This window comes from Lithobates pipiens, unplaced genomic scaffold, assembly GCF_037356315.1.
Source record: "Lithobates pipiens isolate NorthernLeopardFrog02 unplaced genomic scaffold, aLitPip1_a1.2 Scaffold_3, whole genome shotgun sequence".
Lineage (NCBI taxonomy): Eukaryota > Metazoa > Chordata > Amphibia > Anura > Ranidae > Lithobates > Lithobates pipiens.
In genome coordinates, this window is record NW_027507790.1 from 102,061,773 (window position 1) to 102,075,151 (window position 13,379).

A 13,379-nucleotide genomic window follows, 5' to 3' on the forward strand; every position below is an offset into this window, starting at 1 on the left:
AGAAAGTAGACATTTCAAGGTATTAAGTAGCATGGTGAGTTTTTTTAAGTTGTAATTTTCCCCACAATGCTTTGCAAAATGAATGATTTTTTTTATTTATTTATTTGTTTTACAAAATTGTCATATTATCTGTTTTTTTTCCTCACACATAGCATATGCATACAACAAATTACACCCCAAAATGCATTCTGCTACTCTTCCTAAGTATGGTGATACCACATGTTTGAGACTTTTACACAACCTGGCCTCATACAAAGGCCCAACATTGACGTGGCACCTTTAGGCATTCTAGGAGCATAAATGACGCATCTCATTTCTCAACCACCTATTACACTTTTGACGGCCCGGGAGCACCAGGACAATGGAATTGCCCGCAAAATTACCCCATTTTGAAAAGAAAACACCCTAACATATAATCTATGAGGCAGAATGAATCTTTTGAACAGTTCATTTTTTTCCAGAAGTTTTTGGAAAAAGTGTAAAAAAAAAATTTTTTTGCACAAAGTTGTAAATTTATAAGATATTTCTAATACATGGCATGTATATAGCAAAAATGACACCCCAAAACACATTCTGCTACTCTCCCTATGTCTGGCGATATCACATGTGCGAGACTTTTACACAGACTGGCCACATACAGAGATCCAACATTGAAGTAGTACCTTCAGGCGTTCTAGGAGCATAAATTACACATCTCATTTCATTCCAACCTATCACACTTTTGAAGGTCCTTGAGCACCAGCCCAGTGGAATTACCCACAAAATGATCCCATTTTGGAAAGCAAACACCCCAACATATATTCTATGAGGCATGGGCTGCAGATAGGTACTCGGGTACTCTGATGGGCTGGTGACAGGTACTCGGTTACTCTGACGGGCTAGTGACAGGTATTTGGTTACTCTGATGAGCTGGTGACAGGAACTTGGGTACTCTCGATGGGCTGGTGACAGGTACTCGGGTACTCTGATGGCCTGGTGACAGGTACTCGGGTACTCTGATGGCCTGGTGACAGATACTCGGGTACTCTGATGGCCTGATGACAGGTACTCAGGTACTCCGATGGCCTGGTGACAGGTATTCGGGTACTCTGATGGGCTACAGATAGGTACTCGGGTACTCTGATGGGTTGGTGACTGGTATTTGGTTACTGTGAAGAGCAGTGACAGGTACTCAGTACTCATATGGACTGTGACAGGTACTCAGGCACTCGGGTACTCATATGGACTGTGACAGGTACTCAGGTACTCTGATGGACTGTGACAGGTACTCTGATGGACTGTGACAGGTACTCGGGTACTCTGATGGACTGTGACAGGTACTTTGATGGGTGATGACAGGTCCTCTTTATTGGGGGGGTGCAATCAGTGTGATTGGTGTACACTGTAGGCGGTAACGAGATGTTACTGTAATCTCCTCCTCACACACGATTGGTGTGTGAGGAGGAGAACCCGGTAACGACTCGTTACCGCGGTTTGTTGACATTTAATGATCGGTTGTGAAAGGATCACAGCAGATCATGTGGTAAACAGTCATCGGCTAATGGCTGTTTACCAGTGTCGGTGACGAGCAGTGTTCCCGGGAACACGCCGCCACCAACGTGCACATACAGTGCATGCGCCGTGCAAAGTGGGACGGTACCACTGCCCAATGGCTGTCTCCGTGACACCCCGCCACTGAAGGAACATGGCATGCGCACACATGGCATTTGACGCTCTCCCAGAACGAGAGCCACGCCGCCTGGCCGTCATATGACAGCCGACGGGTGGCAAGTGGTTAAAGGAATATTTCACGTTTAATGTTTCACTTTAAGCATTATTAAAATCACTGCTCCCGAAAAAATTTATGTTTTTAAAACTTTTTTTTGCATTGATACATGTCCCCCAAACACTCCTTGCATTAAAGCCTTAAAAATTAGCACTTTTGATTTTCCATGTTCGTGTTCCATAGACTTTAATGGTGTTCGCGTGTTTGAACGAATTTTTTGCCTGTTTGCATGTTCTGCTGCGAACCAAAACCCGGGGGGTGTTCGGCTCATCCCTATTGGCAATCTGAGTGTCATTTAGAAATTAGATTAATATATAGTATGATAATTCCACCACTTTTTTTTCTCTTATAGAACTGGTGACATTTCTTGGCTCACAGGGAAGGGCTCATAGGCAACTGAGATTGACATTATATTAAGAAGATAATGACAATGATGCATGCAGAATGGTGAAATGCTCAACATTAAAGGTCCTGCTGACAATGAGATTCCTGTTTGGCTTTTACATACTTCTCAATGAACTCCAAATCACAAAGTGTGCTTCTTTCTGAAAGACATTTATGAGAAGTAGAGCACAGAGTTCTTCAAGCTACAAAGGATTAAAAATGATGCTGCAAATTTCATTTTCTCTTTGATTCATCGAACGTGCTTGAATGCTGAAGCATCACATTTTTGAGAACACCAATTCATTTTACTCTGTGAAATAAATAACATGACCTTGAACTGAAGCATATTTCCACTTTTATTCTCTACATCTCATGAACCATTTTTTTTTTTTATCTCGAAAAAATGAGCCAAACATTCAAACATGCTGACTCTTTTTTTAACTAATTTGTGTCAATCATTAGGATCAGAGTTTACACCTGATTTACTGTAAGGTGTATGAATTGCACTTATTTTAATTTTTTTAATCTGTAATGTTAATTGTTCAAGAATGATGCTGCTCTTTGTTAGATACTTCAGGTCTGCGAGTTAAGCCATTATAAAAAGGCAAATTGTACCAGTATGGTATCTTTTACCTGACATGAACAAGAAAATATATCTTGGATCCCCTACCTGTATTTAAAGTGTATCCTTAGCCAAAATGTTTAATTTAGTTTTGGATGGAGTAGGGAATGGTTAAAATGTTTTACAGAATGTCACTTGCTGTTCCAGAGACACAAAAGGAAGTCTGTGGAAATTTCTCAAAAGTGTGGGAAAATCCCTGTTATTTGTCACCAAACCAAGTGTCCCCACTGGAAGATTTACAATCACTAACTGATTTGGTGCCTTCCCTAAAATGTTAGATTTTACATTACTTTCTGTCCTGATGAAAGCAGTCACCAAAACAGAGGCAGTGGGGCTGATTTACTAAAGGATAAGAAGGGAGGACACTCACCATGCCAACAACCATGATTGTATAAAAAGGATTGAGGGAATAGAAACTCTCTTAAAGAAAAAAAGGACTTTGTGGGCACAACATGAGGCAGAATGAATATAAAAATATACTTCTTTATTACAAAAATACAAAAAAAGGAAATAGACACAAAAATTTAATAAACACCAACACCCTCAACTGGACAAGGTTAACCGATACCCAAATAACTAGACAAGGAAGCACGGGTCCTTTCAAAAATCGAAGAACAGTCCATTATGTAAAAAGAATGTATATATATCGAAAAATGGGGTCCATGAACTCCTCCAAGCTCGTTAGTCAATGGATTTCGCTCAGATTTGTTGACCTGGGACAAGGATATTGTTTCTGTAAATAAAGTAAGTATAATTGTATAGAGCTGTTTCTCAACATATAGCTTATGGGTTAAGTATACGTTTATAGTGTAAAATTTTACCTAGTCAAGAAAGAGTAGTGTGGATAAATTAGAACTCAAGGTAGAGACTGGGGAGTAAATGACTTGAACACATCTGTTCAGATCGGAGTATCTAAAGACAGAAAAAATCCCCCCTTATTAGTAATTCATCAGTAAGCAGAGGAGAGGAAAAAGAGGGATCCCCATGAACATAATGGAATATAACATTACATATATATTGTAGCTCCATAATGCTTACCATAAATGTTATCAAACCTTCAAATGAGCCACAGACAAAACTGTTCCTTTCACACACTATTAGGTATGACTCGCTAACCCCCAGATAGAGAGGAAAAAGCCCATAGAATGAAACAGTGTATAAGCAAGTAAAATAGATATAAATACATGTACATATATTGGGGGAAAAAAGGATCCAAAGATGGTGGTACCCACCTTTCACTATTGGAGTTCAGGCTAGTCACTTAGCAATGTAAATTTCAACTTAGCTTAGAGAATATGTCTGAATAGCCAGTCATCCAAGTGAAAGAAAGCAGAAGTAAACCCTCCTATCATTTTCAGCCAAGGAAGTTGCCATCTTTGGCTTCTGTTTAATCTTCAACTGCCATGATGCTGTGCATGTGATCAGTTATGACATCAGCTGGATGGTTTGACAGTTTGGTTGAAAGCACATCCAATGTGACAGTTACATTCACGGCACATGCTGGGAACGTAACTGCTTTTTGAAACCTAAATTGATGGGTTTACTTCCGCTTTAAAGTCAGAACACCTTTGCCTCATTCACTAAGCTAAATGAACATTCCCTTGCAAAATTCACTGTGATAAGTGTACAGGCTATATTTTTTAGTAAATCAAACCCGATGAATCCTACCAGTGGGGACACAGAGCAAAATAAATATCTAACTTGTTTAAAGACTTATGTAGCTTGGCAAGTAAATTGCCATCACCCCTGTATATGTGAAAAATTGTAAACACCTCTAAATGGGAAGTTTAAGGCAGTTTTGAACGAAAAAAACAATATATTCATTAAAAAAGTTTATTTATACATAATTTCAACACGATTAAAAAAATCCCAAAGATGTACAATTCAAATCCATAACAAAAGAAATAGGAATGCGAAAACAAAACCACAATTACCAATATTGACACCAAAATATTATTAAGAATGGTATTGTACAAAGAATATCTTTAAACAGATAAAAAGGGAAAGGAAAACTCAGTCAACCTTCCCAGATGGATTAATCAGTTTTGCCTGAGCTAAATCTCTCCAGGAAGGGTCTGGAGCTTTCAGCCTCGTTTAAAACCGGCTTAAAAATCCAATTTAGAAGTATTTACAATTTTTCAAAAATATATAACTTTTTCCCTACTTTATGCAAAACTACAAAAAACATGTGATGATTTTCCTGCTAAATCCTAGCATGATACCTTGAATCGATGTAGTCTGCATATGCAAGTTTGTTGTTTATATAGTTATAATTTGCATCTGCTGGTGCATGCTTTCATTGATTGCTCTAGTAATCCACTTTCTTAAAGATGTATTTGAATGGCTTTTTCAAGAAACCTAAACAGAAAATTTTAAACGCTCTCCAAATCAGCCTTTCTCAACCAGTATTCCATGGAACCATAGGGTTCCTTCAGATGTTAAGGGTTTATTGAGCAACTTCTGCCTCTCAGATTCTCATTGACCCCAGAGGGAATTCTTCCCAATGACCACAACTGTGAGGAGCATTCTTCCCAGTGACCATCACGCTAACGCACAGTGATCTGTAGATACAGTAATTATCAGAAGGTTTTCCCTGAACCTGAAAACTTATATCAAGGGTCTCTCCATGTTACAAAGGTTTGAGAACATATGCTCTAAATTAACCACTTGTCAATAATGAATAACACTGCCTTGGCCTCATTCACACAGGTGCCAAGACACATAGTCCGCAAATGGGCTGTGTGTTTACACAGCTTGAACCACTAGGTCCAGCCTAGTAATAGACTATGGGTATCAGCATCCTGGTGAACAAGGCCTAGGACCAATGATCCTCTTTCTGTAAGTCCTAGATGCTGATTTGCTTGCTTGTTAGTAGATGAGCAGAATGTAGCTCTGTACAATTACTTTTGTGCATGCATCTTAAAGTGGATATATATTCATATACAAAAGAGAACAACACAACCAAATGATATATTAATACAATGAATGCAATGTTTCTACTAGAAAGAGTATATCACATAATTTATAATGTCCAGATATATTTTTGCATTATATATATATATATATATATAAAAAAATGATAATAGTACTTTAAAAAAAAGACCCCTATATTGTATACAGATTGCAGTAAAAAACAAACTTGGTTGCCAAAGTTTTTTTTATTTTTATTTTTATTTTAGTTTTAATTATAGAGGTTGTAACTGATGATTATATTTTATAAGGAATTACGTTTGGAAACCAATAAAATGTATATATGTAATGTATGACAGGAATGGGACAACAAACTGTGAAAGAAAGCCGATTTTTAGTCAGTTTTTGTAAAAAGCTACAGTATATAAAATATTCATTATTAAGTTTGTACTAAGGTGACAGATTTTAAGAAGAAATAAGTGGCCTCTAAAGAAGTACTTTGTTGCTGTGGGATGCAACCTGAAAGCCGAACTCCAGACAAACCGCTAAATCTATGGATGAAATGCATATGCTTTACCTAACACAGCATTTGCATTTCTGTCCATTCATTCCTTCAGACTTTTCTCTGCTCCAGTTATGAAGTACCACTAGATTTTCTCCCTCCACCCTTGACAGTGAAGGAAAAGCAGCAACTAATGAGCTCTTCTATTGATTTCTCTGTACTCTCCTTCTGTCATCATGTCCCTAATTAGCACATAAGCTTTTCGGCATACCTGATTGTTTAAGTGTGCTGCTTTTTCTTCTTCCAGTGAGCTCTCCTGTGCAAGAAATGAAATGCAGAAAAAAAAAATCTCTTTAAACTTTCTCTCTCTGTTTCTTTTATGAAAGCATACCTATGTAAATTTGTGTTTTTTGGGGGTTTTTTTCTACTAAGAAAATGTTAGTCGGGATAGTAGTTATCTGCTGTGCAGTGTATGTTCAGTCCAAAAAGAACGTTTATTAGCAGCTACACAATTTAATCCATTTGACTAGTTTGTCACTAGTCCTAGGGCATGGATTTGCATGGTGAACACTTACCCTGTAATGCTCTGCAAATATTTTGGTGCTGTAAAAAAATAAAATGTGGGAAACAAATTAGTTGTTTGTAACAACAATGTCTGAGAATCATTATTTTACAGTGTTCTTCCAACACCTAAAAGTGACAATAAACTCTGGTTTAAAAAATAATTCTATCAAAGTATGCATTCTTAACTCAAAAAAATATATATCTTCAGTTTTTTTCAGCCTCCTTCAAATCTCCAAATTCCTTTTTTTTCTGCTGTGATCTGACTTGCTGTTAGAGGGTGGCTACGTTAATTTTCCATGGTCCCATTGTATGTAAAAATGTAGCCCCCCTCTCTTGCTCACTCCCTAAATGGACAATGAACTATTGTAGTGTGCATAGAATGCACATGACTGCAACCATAATGCATTGCTTGCTTCAAACAAATGGGAGTAAGGGGGAAAAGTAGAGGTTTAGGACTGAGATAGAAGCTGGGGATCGGCAGCACTGTAGCATGAAGAATAAGTAAGGGTAGGAAGTCACACAAGTAATTTCAGGTGCTTTTTTCTTTAAGACCACTTTTACACGGGGAGAAATCTGATTATATCAGCAGGGGATCTGTCCACTGATCCCCTGCTGATCAGAGCAGGCTGGGCAGATGACAGATCAGTGCCTGTTCAGTTTATGCAGTGTGGACATGGGCGGTTCAGTGTAAACGGACAGCTGAGTCTGTTTATGGAGTTTACGTTTACAGAGTTCACGGAATCCGTTTACACCTTACCATCCGCTGTCCATTTACACCTTACTGCTCTCTGATCCACCTAATCAGAGGGGGACAGATCCCCTTCTGTTTTTTTTTAGGTCCATTTAAGCCCATGCTTAGTGTTTTAAGTCCATTTACACCCACCAGTCTATAGGGTCCAATCAGATCCGCCTGAAAAACTGACAAGCAGACCTGATGGATTCTTTTGTATGAAAGGGGCCTAATACAGTAGTGTGTGTATGGGGTGGTGTTCGAAATAAAAACTTTTTTAAAGAAGGATCGAACTCCGCCGAAAATATTTTTTTGAACAGCCCCCTTGCAGGTTCATGCAATAATGAGCTAGTATGCATCACACACTAGCACATTATTACAGACTTGCCTCTCAAATTGAGCCCTCCAATGCCTAGCTGTTACTGCTCCCAGTGAAACCATCTTCACCCAATCTTATTTTTGGGTGTGCACTCTCCAGCCACTTGAATGGCCAGATATGATGATGTAACTCCTGCCCATGCGCCACGTCACATCACCATGGCACACAGTGGGTGCTGTGAACTTGGACCGAGCTGTGCATGCATGGCTTAGATTACATTATGGCTGACAGGCTGGGAAAGGCATTTAGGACAGAAGAGACCTCTATTGTCTCTCTGTTATAAAAATTAGCCTGTCAGAATGTATTTCAAGTGTGGGAGTTTAAGGTTGTTTTCCCTTTACTTCTTGTTCTTTGGTCACTATGATAGGAAGTAAAAGAAAATTTTCTCCAACAAGGAACACAGGTGGTAAAAAAAATCTGAATGAAAGTTTTGGCTGGAGTTGCGTTTTTAATTAAACTGTTCAATTTATACAGTTACTTTAACAGATTGTAAATGATTGCTGCTTGCAAGATAGAAAGCTTTGTTGCAGAATGTCACAAATCTACAATGTAAATAATGCATTACCCTAATAGGAAATGAAAAAAAAAAATTAAAACTGAGGAAGGGAACAAGGGAAGAAAGAAGAGAGAATTCAAAGTACTAAATGTATTTTATTACTTGCGCAGTACCACTGTTAGTAAAGAAAAGCTTTTATGAGACACACACATACAGTAGACTGCCATTGCTGATCTTCTAAAATGCTAGTTGCTTGTCCATCATGCTGATTCTCTGATGAGTTATTGACTTGAGACAAGTGTGCAGATCAGTTGTGTCCTCACTCTGACTTCACTTGGTACATAGTTGTATACTGGGTCTGTGATTAAAAATGTGAGTCAGGGCATCAACATGAGACACAGGCACCCAGCATTCTTAGAAGGGGGGTTACGATCTATCTTAACTTAAAGGGCATCTGTGTCCAGACAATGGACATAAAAGTATTTACATGTACTTACAATTCAGTAAAGGAGCCTTAAAACAAGCCTTTCGCTGACCCCTGTAGCTAAAAGTGCTGCAGAGCAATTCATCCTCTAACATTCCAAAGGAAGATTTCTAAAACGCTTACATGGTGTGGTGCTTGTTTACATTACAACCCTGGCAGGCTGCCATAGAAAATAAAGGAAGTTAAGCTGTTAGTGCCCCTGATTCTTGAGAATGAATTGCTTCACAGTACCTCACAATACAGAGGTCAGTAAGGGCTTGTTTTAAAGATATTTTACTGTTTGTTAGAAGAATACCTAAATACCTCATTGTCGCTAGTCTGGGCACGGGAAATATTTCTTTCAGGACAGAGTTATCTTTAGTTGGAATAATACAATACTTTTATGTGAAGCTTCCCTTAGAATGTGCCTATAGCTTCGATTTTTATGTCTATATTGGAATAAATTGAGACATTATCTTTAACTGTATTTTTGAAATGTCAATAAAATATAGCAATGTCAACAAACCAAAACAAACTGTGTGTGTGTGTGTTAATTTGTTTTAATTCGAGAAATTAGTAATTGAAATAAGCACTGTCTTTTATCCACAAACTACTATTTGCATTAAAACTAATTTTACGTGATACAAGTCAAGGGGAATTCAAAGCAATTTAGGAGGAAGTGAACTGCGGGTCAGAAGCAAACGTGAAGGATCTCAAACTGATCTTGTATACAAGCTGAATGCTCCTGAAAGCATATTGCATTTGCACGCTATTGGTTAGAATTTTTCTGCTTTTTATATGTCTTATAAACACTAAAAGTAAAATCTTTACAAAGTTTAGTGTGTGTCTCAACTTCCCTCCCACAATGCCGTAACTCTCTAGAGATAAGTGAATTTGGTTGACTGAGAGAAAACTTTCAACAAAATAGTTTGATTCATTTTAAACAAAAATGTGAGTGAACTGGCCAATATGTGCTTCATGTAGGTTTAATCACTTCCCTTTTTACATTTCTAAGCAGTAAAAGCCCAGGAACTCCCTTCCCTCTGCCCAAAGCAGGATTCCCTCGCCCAAGAAAGCAGTACTATAGTACAGCTTCATTGTTAGTCCAGTGATATCATAAGGTGGAGGCATAGGCTTGCGCAGCCTATTACGTTAGGGTGTGCACCCCAAAGCTCAAACACGCGGGTGGATGTGAGTATATAATATATCTCTATCTCATCTTCCCACCCGCATAGTGAAAGAGAAGAGAGGGAGAGCTTTCCCATCACCCCACCAGCACACAGAGCAACAGGGCCACTGTCAGAAATCATGGGCCTATTACAGTCTACCTGGCAAAGCTCCCTCCACGTGACAGAGCTAGGGCCTAAGCCTGACAGGGGCACAGTGTTCTATGAGGTGGGTGCAGGGTGTATAGTGAGGGGTGCAGGGTTCTGTGGGATGGGGGCAGGGTGCACAGTGAGGTGCACAGGGTACTTTGGGGTGGAGCAGGATGGGTGCAGGGTTGTGTGGGGTGGGTGCAGGGTGCATATTGAGGGGTGCAGAGATCTCTGGGGTGAGTGCAGGGTGCACAGTGAGGGGTGCAGAGTTCTGTGGGGTGGGTGCTGGGTGCACAGTGAGGGGTGCAGGGTTCTGTATGGTGAGGGCAGGGTGCACAGTGAGGGCTGCAGGGTTCTGTGGGGTGGGGCAGGGTTTGTGCAGGGTTCTGTGGGGTGGGTGCAGGGTTCATAGTGAGGGGTGCAGAGTTCTGTGGGGGGGGGTGCAGGGTGCACAGTGAGGGGTGCAGGGTTCTGTATTGTGAGGGCAGGGTGCACAGTGAGGTGTGCAGGGCTCTGTGGGGTGGGGGCAGGGTGCACAGTGAGGTGCGCAGGGTACTTTGGGGTGGGGCAGGGTGCATAGTGAGGGGTGCAGAGTGCTGTAGAGTAGGTCAGTATAGGGTGAGGTGTGCAGGGCAGATGGAAGGCACAGGGTCAGGAGAGGAGCAGAGAACAGTGTCAGAGGGGACCCTGGATAGCCTGGCAGGGTTAGAGTGTTAGCTGGTACTCACGATTTGGGCAGCCAGCAGTGTAGCCAATCTCTTCCTGCAGCACATCCACTTGAGGGTAGGGGGGATGAGTCGGCATCACAAGAGAAGGACCCAGGACACGCTGGAGTCTGGGGCCAAAGGAGGACTGTTTATCCACGTTCAGGAGCAGGTGGAGTTATCTTTCACAGCCTTTGCTTGCAATTAGATTAAAGCCCCGGTAGATTGTTATAGAAGAAGCCGGACTTTAATTTAATTGTCTGGAACCACAGTGCAGTAGATCACTCCACCTGCACCAGAAAGTGGTTAAATAGTCCCCTTTTGGCCCTGCCAAGCAGATAAACAATGGGGCTGTTTTTCTTTTTAAATAGCTACAGAGCAGAGGTGCCCAGAGTTTGTGAGTTGGGCTCCTCTCTCTGCAGCGGGGAACCCATACAGAATTACCAGGGCCAGGCAGAGCGATGCACATGGGGGTGATTAGGGTATGCCCAGGCACACCCGGCACACCGCGTGCACATGCCTATGGGTGGAGGAGATTCTTACCAAATTCCCTGAGGCCTTAAGAGAGGGAAGATACAGGACGCACCTAAGTGCAGTATTAAAATCAGGATTTAATGGCAAGGTACATAAAATCACTCACAAGATAGAGGTAAACATAAGCTCATCTGTTGTCTGGTTGTTCAGATTGCTCCTAGCGTCTGAACACAGCACCCATGTGTGGTTGAGATGGTAAAGGGGTCCACTGTGCTTCCTGTGGCCACCAAAAAGATGACCGGAACCAGCATGGAACACAGGGAAGTGACATCATGGACAGTGGGGAGACTTTCAGAGGAACTGTATCAGTCAGACAGGCAGGCAGGCAGGCTACTACACTCTCGGAGCATCAGCTCCTTCTACAGTCCTCTAGGGGAGCTGATGCTCAGAGTGCGTAGCCTGACTGCCTGTCTGTCTGATGTAGTTCCTCCTGAAGTCTCCCTGCTGTCTGTGATATCCCTGCATTCCACGCTGGTTCCGGTCATCTTTCTGGTGGCCACAGGACATGCAGCGGTGCGCTCGCCATCTCAGCCACTCATGGGTGCTGTGTTTGGGCAACTAGACAAGCTTATGTTTACCTCTATCTTCTGAGTGATTTTATGCACCTTGCATTTAAATCCTGTTTTTAATACTGCACTTAGGTGGCGCTTCCTGTGTCTTCCCTCGTCTAATCCCATATACAGAGTCGGCTTTCTCTGAGGACAGCTTCCACCTTTATAACCCCACCATTCCCACCTTATGGACTTATGGACTGATTATGAACTACATATGATCTATCTGATGTTTGAAGTTGCCTATCTTTTGCGCTTACAGTTATCGATACCGCAGAGGCCCGGAAAAATGGGATCCTCAGTGGAGCCTGCTGGGTAACAGTGGGTCAGGCAGGAAGAGAGGGGCCAAGTTGTCTTGGAAAAAAGCATGCACCAATGAAAGGCATGCCAGACCAAAGGATAAAAGGGTCAAAATAAATGTATTTGTTTATACTAAAAAAGAGCCAATGCAGTTCAGTGGTCAGAAGAAACTATCCATCTTCTTCACGGCTACAATCATGATGTCATGATGAAGAGGGAGTTTCTTCTGACCCCTGAAACATATTGCATCTTTTTTAGTATAAACTAATACATTTATTTGGATTATTTTATTCTCTGGTCGGGTGCTTCTTCCATTGCTTCATGTTTTTTTCTTGTAGCCTGCGGGGGTACCCACTAGTGCAGGGGTAGGGAACCTTGGCTCTCCAGCTGTTTTGAAACTACAAATCCCATCATGCATATGCCTCTGCCTCTAGGAGTCATGTCGGTGATTGTTAGGGTCTTGCAATGTCTCATGGGACTTGTAGTTTCAAAACAGCTGGAGAGCCGAGGTTCCCTACCCCTGCACTAGAGCGTAGCCTTTTCTATTTTGGGTAGGTTGGTCTGGGTTAGTAGACTCTCCAAATGTTTTTTTTTTCCCTCTCACTGCTTTGTGTGAACTCAGGTCAGAGTCCCAGTGCTTTTTGGATGCTTTCTTTTTAAGTTGCCTTGGAAGGCAAATTTCCTGTAAGATGAGGCCACTGCCACTCTGCAATTGGTAAACTGTTATGTGGCCATTTTAAACTAGTTTAATAATGCACCATGCAAATTTATTATTATTCCAGTAGGGTGAGTAATAGACCATGTGGTAAATCCCCAATGGAATGGATCTTCATTACTTTCTAATTTTTATCCCTTTAATCTGAAAACTCTTTTTTTTTTTGCATTATGAATAAGCCATGAAGATACTTGAACACAGTTTTATGGCTTTATATTGGTTGTGACAGTTGGGGGGAGATGGAAAATCTGATTTGTATATCTTGAATCTGAGTTATATGAGAAGCCAGCATGTGGTTTAATATTCCAGAATGGACTGAGCTAGCCTTTAAATAATAGCATTACAATTCAGGAGGAAAAAATAGTGACAGAAATTGACATGGAAGAAAGTACTCAAAGCAAAATGTTTAATTTGGTTTACCAAAAGACTGCCTTTACTTTTTTG

General features: G+C 40.8%; 1 protein-coding gene across 7 annotated transcripts in view; it reads left to right on the top strand.

The window, feature by feature from the left end:
- Positions 1-6,908, top strand: part of AIFM3 (AIF family member 3) — a 140,466-nt gene extending 133,558 nt beyond the window's left edge. For all 7 annotated transcript variants that reach the window (XM_077462116.1, XM_077462115.1, XM_077462119.1 and 4 more), the window contains one exon: positions 2,118-6,908. In XM_077462116.1, the coding sequence (XP_077318242.1) occupies positions 2,118-2,157 (40 nt within the window). In that variant the 3' untranslated portion in view covers positions 2,158-6,908. The remainder of the gene's footprint in view (positions 1-2,117) is intronic.
- The last annotated feature ends 6,471 nt before the right edge of the window (positions 6,909-13,379 follow it).